The sequence below is a fragment of the Lolium rigidum genome, chromosome 4, assembly GCF_022539505.1.
Source record: "Lolium rigidum isolate FL_2022 chromosome 4, APGP_CSIRO_Lrig_0.1, whole genome shotgun sequence".
NCBI classification, from domain to species: Eukaryota; Viridiplantae; Streptophyta; class Magnoliopsida; order Poales; family Poaceae; genus Lolium; species Lolium rigidum.
In genome coordinates, this window is record NC_061511.1 from 274568766 (window position 1) to 274577328 (window position 8563).

The 8563-nt window shown below is 51.9% G+C and overlaps 1 protein-coding gene across 1 annotated transcript; it reads left to right on the forward strand.

Annotated features, from left to right (window-relative positions):
- Positions 1-7394: 7394 nt before the first annotated feature.
- On the forward strand, positions 7395-8111 carry LOC124648806. Its single transcript, XM_047188508.1, has 2 exons — positions 7395-7745; positions 7830-8111. Exons 1-2 carry the CDS (start codon positions 7395-7397, stop codon positions 8109-8111), a joined length of 633 nt encoding a protein of 210 aa, XP_047044464.1.
- Positions 8112-8563: the final 452 nt, after the last annotated feature.

The following is an 8563-nucleotide window of genomic DNA, read 5'->3' on the forward strand; positions in this document are numbered from 1 at the left end:
TGATAGCAAGATATATGTACTTCAAGCACGATGGCTATCACAAGGAAAGAGAGCTCGGGTATAGAAATAACCGAGGCACGCGGAGACGAGGATGTATTCCCGTGTTCCCTTGCTTTGCAACAAGGTACGTCACGTTTGGAGGAGTGGAGGTCCCACGAAGGATTCCCCGCGCCACGAAGGCTCACCCTATTCTCCGAACCACACCCACGAAGGATAATGGCCCTTTCCTTATGGTTAGCTTTTCCTCCGCTCCGGAGATGGCAAGCTCCACAACCACTTCACAAGCTCCACGAAGGAGAAGTCCGGGCCCCTTCAGAATCTTCCACGAAGAGATCACCGGGACACCAACCAAGCCAACTAGGAGGTCACCCTCCAAGAGTAACAAGCTCACGGTCTCTCACTCGAACAAATCGTGGTGGAGAGCTCAACACTATGCAATGATGCAAAGCAAGAACACCGGAGGTGTTCAAGTCATTCACACTCAAATCCCACCAAAGCAACGAATGCTAGGATGAGATTGGAGATGAAGAACAAGGGGAAAGTCAACCAAAGACTCCAAGATCTAGATCCCAAGAGATTCCCTCACTTAGAGAAGAAATGGTTTGGTGGAAGTGTAGATCTAGATCTCCTCTCTCAAATCCTCAAATATGAGCAAGAATGGTTGGAGGAATCAAGGGGGAGAGCAAGTTCTTCAAATAGCAACAATGGAGGTGAGAGAATAGGAAGAACTAGTTGCTCAAGGTGGAAGAAGGGCTATTTATAGTCTAGAGAGAAAAATAACCGTTGGGGAGAAAACCGGGTGAAAATCGCATTAAAAACGGCTAAAAAAGTGCCCGAGCCGGCCGACGAGGCCGGCCGAACCGGAGCCTGGGCCGGAGAGGCCGGTGGCCTGTCCGGTCGGACCGGCCCACCTACCGGGCGGGACAGAAGTGCCCTGGGCGGCGAAAATGCCACAGGCCGCGCGGGGGGGAGGAGCCTGGCCGCGAGGGCCACGGTGGCCCAGCAGCGCCGAGCGGCGCGGAGCGCAGGCCGCGCGGGGGCGCGAAGGGAGCGTGGGCCGGACGGGGTGGCGGCCCGGTTAAATGTCCGGTCGGATCGGAGGGCAAGCTGGGCTGCCCGGCTGGTGGGCCGGTGGCCGCCCGGTCGACCGGGTGGGCCGGCATGCGGTCCGGCAGGCCGGGCGGCAACCGGCCGCCTCCCCCTTTTTTTCTTTTCTTTTTCTTTTTCTCTTTTACCTTTTCTTTAATAACTATTGCTCCCGAACTCCGATTAACATGAAACCAATTTTGTTGGAAAGATAACGACGAATAGAACCCCAACAAAAACTGGAAATATGGAGACTCCTCATAGAACATTTTAGATGATTTTAGAGAGGGAGTCTCCCACCGTCAAGAAACGGTGAAGACGTCCAAACTCAAAAACGCAATAGAAGATGCATGCGGATTCCGTTTTCGATGAACTTGGGCTTGTTGTAAAGCTAGCAACAAGCTCAAGAACCTCACACAGAGAAACACCAAGAAGCAATAAGGATATGCAAAGTATGCAAAGGATTGAGCTCCCTAAGACGATGTGATCAAGTTACTTAACCGAAAGCCCCTCTTAATAGTGCGGCTATCTATCCTATAATCCGGTCTCCCAACATCCACCTTGAGACCGGTAAAAGGAAAACCTAGCAAGTCCATACCTTTGCCTTGCGCATCCCGCTTGATCTTGATGATATCTCTTCAAGCTTCACTCAAGCCGGAATGCCTCACTTGATCAATGTTGCTTCGTGAAGACTCACGAATACTCCCCATACACTATGATGGGAAAGCCCCATTGATGCACATCTTCACATGTCCATTATCACCAAATGGACGGCAAGCTTCAAGCATGTGATTCACTCAAGATGCTCATCTTGAACTTGCCCAACTCAACCTTGTATCTTCTCATACTCACATAAGATAGAGCATGGCTAATATTGAGTTCCACATAAGAACTCCATCTTCATTTCTTCTTATTGATCATATCACATATATATATATCTTCATACCGATGATCTTGATGCCAATACACAAGATATACCTTTATCTTCATGGCATCCATACTTGAATCCAACACATGGAGAGCAAGTAGTACCTATGGAATATTCCTTCATATAAACTCAATGAAAACATTAGTCCATAGGGGTTGTCATTAATTACCAAAACCACACATAGGGGCAATATACCCTTACACTGCATATTTAGGCTGTGTCATCTCCTCCCACGAGACCCAGCAGGTTCGCCTCTTGCCATCTTTGCTACCCCATCAGAACTGATGCAACATGGCATTGATATGATCACACAACCCTCTTGGTAATTTGAAACAAGACATAGAGAAAGTAGGAACAGCCTAAGCTACTGATTTGACCAAGATCTCCTTACCACCCACTGAAAGTAACTGCTCGAGCCATCCCAGAACCTTCTTCCAAACCTTATCTTTCAAGTACTTAAAGGCTCCACTCTTAGATCTGCCAACATCGGATGGCATACCAAGGTATTTATCATTAAGGGTCTCCCTATGCACTCCAAGCTCAGATTTGATCCCTTCCTTAATCACATTTGGACAACCTTTACTGAAGAAGATTGAAGACTTGTCCATATTTAGTTGTTGCCCTGATGCATTACAGTATTTCCTCAGAACCTCCTTCACCTCTGTCGCTCCTCCTATACTTGCTTCGAAAAACAGCAGCCCTGTCATCAGCAAAGAGGAGGTGGTTCACTGCCGGGGCTGTGGATGCCACCTTGACTCCATTAAGCGCTGACGACTCAACTTGGGATTTTAAAAGGCACGAAAGACCCTCTGCTGCCAACAAAAAACAATAGGGTGAGATAGGGTCTCCTTGGCGGATGCCCGGGTAGGTTTAAACTCCTCTTGCGTTACTCCATTGAAAAGCACCGAAAAGGATACTGTTGTGACTAGCCGCATGACTAGATCCACCCATGTTCTGCTAAAGCCTAGCTTCAACATAATCTCCTCCAGATATCGCCACTCAACACGATCATATGCTTTCTTCATGTCCAATTTCAGCGCACACGACCGGTGATTTTTTGCTTTTGTCCGCTTCATAAAATGTAGACATTCATATGCCGTAATATCCTTGATCAGCCGCCCAGGGACAAAAGCTGATTGCTCTTCCGAGATGATCTCAGGTAGGATAGACTTTAGCCTATTTGCCACTACCTTCGACGCGATCTTGTATATCACGTTACATAAACTGATAGGCCGAAACTGCCCCAACTCGCTCGGATTGGTGACCTTCGGTATAAGAACAATAAACGTCTTGTTGATGCTACCCGGATCATCCTGGCCCGTTAGCACCCGTAGGACTGCTGCAGTAACCTCCCCCCACACATATCCCAATTGCGCTGAAAGAATTGCACGGCAAAGCCGTCCGGCCCCAGCAGGACTTGGTAGGGTACTTCTCGAAGAGAGCCGTCTTCACCTCCTTAGCCTCAAAATCAGAGTTGAGCTTACGGTTCATCGCTGGGCAGACTCTAGTCGGTACACACCTGAGCACCTCATCCATCCATGACACTCCTTCTGATGAGTACATATTCTGGTAGAAAGAATTGGCAATACTCCCCATTTCTCCTTCATTAGTTGTAACCGTACCATCAGACTTTGAGAGTTCAGCCACTCTATTTTTCTTCTTACGTTGGCTGGCGCAAAGGTGGAAGAAGCGAGTGTTCTTATCTCCTTCTGCGAGCCACTGAATCCGTGAGCGTTGTCGCCACATAATCTCCTCCCGATGGAGTACTTCCTCCAAACGCTGAACCGTCTTGATTTCCTCATATGATGGCTCTGTGCGACCCTGTTGACTTCGCATCACACATAGCTCATTTTGCAGCGTACGGATTTGAAGTCGCACACTGCCAAACGTCTCCTTCCCCTAGCATGTCAACCTCGTCGACGCGCTGCCCAGCTTCCGACTTAACTCTTCCATGTTCTGGCTAATCCCCATGCTACTCCACGAAGTCGTCATGAGTTTCCCACATCACCTCGTACCTAAATAGGCGATCGCCCCGACGTTGCTGCCTAGGGGGGTCATACGTCAACAATATTGGGAGGTGGTCCGATGTTGCATAGCTCAGAAGGTGCTGCACTTCCGCAGCTGGAAAGCGGGAGCACCACGACGCCAAAGCTAGTGCCCGATCCAGTCGCACCCGACAGAAACATCCTCCCGCCACTTTCTTTTCAAAAGTCCAAGACACTCCTTTGAAACCAAGGTCACACAGGCCACAAACGTCAACAACATCTCGAAAGCCTGCTATTTGACTCCATCTCCATTCGTTTATGCCCACGTGCTCCTCGCACCGGAGAACCTCATTGAAGTCACCGATGCACAACCACGGTAGGTCATTGGACGACCGTATAAATTTGAGCATGTCCCACGTCTTGTGGCGCTCACTCACCTGGGCCTCACCATATATAATCGTGAGCGTCCAAGGATCTTTCCTTTGTTCTATCACCACTGCATCCAGATGGTACTGAGAATAAGGTAACAATTCGATCTTTATTGAATTATTCCAGAAAACACCAATTCCGCCGCTGCGGCCATCACTACTAATAGCAAAACTTCTATCAAAACCTAAGGAACTAGATAAATTTTCCACCCTACTCTTATGCAGCTGAGTCTCTACTACACAGAGAATGGATGGGGCATGCTTTTCCGTCAAAATACGGAGATCTCGAACTGACGCGACACCGCCTAAACCTCGACAGTTCGCACTCAAAACACTCATTGCGACAGGCGGCCCTCCGTGCCGGAGGCCGCCGAACCATTCATGGTCTTATTCTTTGGTGTTGTCTGTTTCTTCGGTCGCTTTTGTTCCCTTGCTGACGGAGGTGGTGGCGGAGTACCCTCCCGCGGGGCATAGTTCTTGCCACTCCCATCCCCAAAATCCAGTTTCTTCTTTGCTCCCTCTTCTTTCTCACATACAATCACCCCTGGTTCCTTCCACTGGAGTAGCAGAGGGCCCTCGGTAGTCGGCACATCTGTGTTTACCTTGACTGGACTCACTTCTGTCAGTCTTGCATCAGCCGATGTCCTCTTCCGATTATCCTGGACCACACCACCAGCTCCTCTTCCCCTACCTCCTTGGGTAGGTGCACCACCACCCCTGCTCATGCGGCCTGCTCCCCTGCCTCCATTCACCCCAGGGTCATGTCTTCCTCGTCCAGAAGGATGGTACCCGCGCTTCCATTGAGCTGAGCATGGTTCCATGGAGTATCAGCGAGGAGCCAAGCACCATAGGCCTCCTTTGTTGGCGAATGCTCTCCTGTCCCACATTCCTCCTTCCCATGCCCCATATATCCACACACATAGCAGAAATGAGGGATTTTTTCATACCTCACTCTCATGATCACCTGCGCTTCGCCCTCTGGTTTAAACGACACAAAACGAGTGAGTCTCTTCCGTGTGTCTAGCCAAACTCTGATGCGGACATAATCCCCTCTTTCGTATCCCGAGCTGTTCATATCCACCATTAGCACCTCACCGATGCTTGCACCCAGCTTGGTGATCAACGACTTCTTCCTGTACAACTCTGGGACATCATGAACACGCACCCACGCGTGTATGCGATGCAAATCAACCGCCGTCGCACTGCAGCTCCCATCAAATTTCTCCACTAGCAACCCCTGCTCCCTGAAGATCCACGGGCCTTGTTCAGTTATCTTCTTCCAATTGCCCAGGCAGTTTGCCTGTACCAGGAAACTTGATTCTCATCTACATCCTTGAAGGAGATTTCCTGCGCTGGAGCCCATGCAAACTGCATGGTCTTCTTCAAAGACGTCCCACTGAAAGGCTTCGATGTCAGCAACCTCGCCACCGCAAGCCACTTCATTCCTTCCTTCAGAGTTTCTACCTCGCTTTTAGCCACAACGAAACCATCGATGTCCTCCCCTTTGAGATTCAGACTGTGGAGCAGCTCCTCCAACGTCTGCTCAGGTGTCTGATCCATCTTTCTGCTCGCCTCTGATCTTCCTTTCTCACCCGCCATGCTTTGCGTCCCTAACCCTCGCAAACCCTACTGAAAACCAGCGAGAGCCACCAAGGCCGGGCAGTTACGCGAGGGCAACCCCTTGATCAGCCCGAGTGGATCACTCGTAACCTGGGAATTGAGAGGGCAGACAAACGGGAGACCCTGAACGCCGGAGACCCAAGATCGCCGGAGCAGGCAACAGAACCCTAGCCGCCTAGGTATAACTCAACTTTCGGTTGCTACTGTAGCACTTAAATCTCCAATATGATTTCAGTTCAAGAGGAATCCAGCCTCATCTTTCAAAGCGCTTTTAAAACTATTCTCGGTCGTGTCGAACAGAAATTGTCATCTAATGGCAGCCTCTAAATAAGTATTTGCTTCCGAGCGCGGCCCAATTTCCTGTACAGCGTCCCCAAGCCGTTCTAGCCCACATGGGACAGACTGGGGACACCATACACGAGCTTCAGGCGACTTGTCGCGAGGTGGACCACGCATGTCATAGAGAGACTCAAGGGAGTCGGCAGCTTTTCTTAATGACACGGCGGTTCCCGAGGCTTTTCTTAATGACCGCTAAAATATAGAGCGCTGTAAGTAGCGCTTTACCGTACGCTGTAAAATAAGACGTGTCAAACACTGTTTTTTATATACTTGCAGCAAACAGGTCTCTGGCTTTTATAAAGAAGACCCTACACAAATTTTAAGAAAAGCGATCGGGTCCCAAATTGACACAAGAGCTCGCCCGCTCCCGTTGCCGTCCCTCTCAAAGCTCGCCTACGCCGGCCCGATGGCCACCCGTCCCCGCCCTGTCGGGCTCGCCCACTCCCGCCCTCGTCCCTACCGTGCTCGCTTGCTCCGTCGCGAAGCTCTCTCTGGCCCGCCTGATGGTTGCCCACGCTAGCTAGAAAAGCTCAAGAACAGGACCATCTAGAGGAGGCGCGAGGCCATGGATGGAGAGGGTCATCTCCGATCGACATGGACGGCGCCAGAGGCGGTGGCGGCAAGCAAGATGGTACCACGGCACCGTGCAGGTGAAACTTTCGATGGCGGTTGATCCTTCACGCGTGGACAGATTTTTACAGCGCTAAGCCGCGCGCGGTAGATATAAAGCGTGTGCTGCAGCTTTATTGCGCGCTATATAATTTTTACAGCGCCCAACATCTGTTTGGAGCATCATTTTTGCTCCTCTCGCCAAAAAAAAAAAGCAGTTATTTTACACAGCGCGCAATACAGCTGATGCTCTAAGTCTAGTCGTAAGTCGCTGAGCCTAGGCGTGGCCCGGCCCACTCCAGCATCTTCCACCCATTGTCTCCCCTTCCCCATCACATTTGCGGAATTGCGGCGAAAGTCCGAAAGCCCTAGTTCTGCCAACCCATCGCGTCGCCGGCAATGCCGCCGCGGAAGCGGAAGGCCCCTGCCCCTCCGCGCCGCCCGCCGTCCCGCCTGGAGTACCAGGCGCGGCTAGACGGCGCGTGGTACAGCGTGCGCCTGGTGCTGCAGGGGGGCTCGCTGCGCGTCATGTACGAGGAGTTCCCCGAGGAGACGGACGAGTGGCACGACCCAGGCAGCGCCGACCTCGCCTCCCCGCGCGGCGTGGCCGCGCTCCGCGCCAGGTTCCGTCCCGTGAGCCGGCCCCTCGACGACGCCGGCTGCGCCGACCTCCGCCCCGGCCAGCGGCTCTGCGTCTTCTGCGACATCTCCGACCTCGAACGCAAGTACTACGACGCCGTCCTCGATTCCGTACGTCCTTCGCCTCGCGCCGCCCCTCCCCTTACTTGCGTTTCGTCGCGCGCTTTGGTATAATCGCCCGACCAAAATGTGCAGGTAAAAAGGGCGCCTCACGACACGGTGGACGGCGAGGAGCGGTGCGCGTGCCGTTTCAAGGTGCGATGGACGGAGGGGCCGCGCCGCGGTGGCTGGGCGGAGGTCGGCATCGCGGATGTCACCTGCGTGCAGGACTCCTCGCCGGTCCACGACCCGGTGCTGACCGAGTTCCTGGACTCTGTCACAAAGTCCTTCGGCAGCGGGGACGCGACGGCGGCGTCTCAGGGGACCGGGGTCACGTCGGCGCCGGGCGGCGGCGAGGGCAGACCTGCGCCGTTATAGGTAGCTCCTGTGCCGCATTTCTGTTTCGATGTAGGCATGTACTCTGCTCAAGAATCGGCGAATTTGGGGAATTTCAGTCTTTGTGTCGCTTCAGTTTTTCCCTGGCCTCGTCTTCTATGTTCAGTGTCTTGCTTTGATTCGGACCCGAAATGGACACAAGCATCGGTACAGTTCTGAAAATCTATGTTTGTTGTTGTGGTTGCTCATCAAGCGTGCCGCTCGATCTGAAATCTATGTTCCTGTTGCCAATCTTTCCCTGGAACGATCATGAACCGCACAACAGGAACCAAAATAGCATCCACTGACCTGACAAGAATCCCTTTTTGTGTTGTGCACATTTTTTCCCCAAGGACCCAAAGGTGATCGACAATATATCTGAGGTATGTGGTGTACTTCACTTGCCACCATGAAGATAACTAAAACATCAAATATCATAGGCTTCTCTTGCAGTT

What these genes read in the sequence shown, in the direction of transcription:
- LOC124648806 (XM_047188508.1), top strand. Translation starts at nt 7,395, where the DNA reads ATGCCGCCGCGGAAGCGGAAGGCCCCTGCCCCTCCGCGCCGCCCGCCG. An exon ending in ACGACGCCGTCCTCGATTCC is followed by an intron (nt 7,746 to 7,829) that starts GTACGTCCTTCG and finishes CAAAATGTGCAG; the next exon opens with GTAAAAAGGGCGCCTCACGA.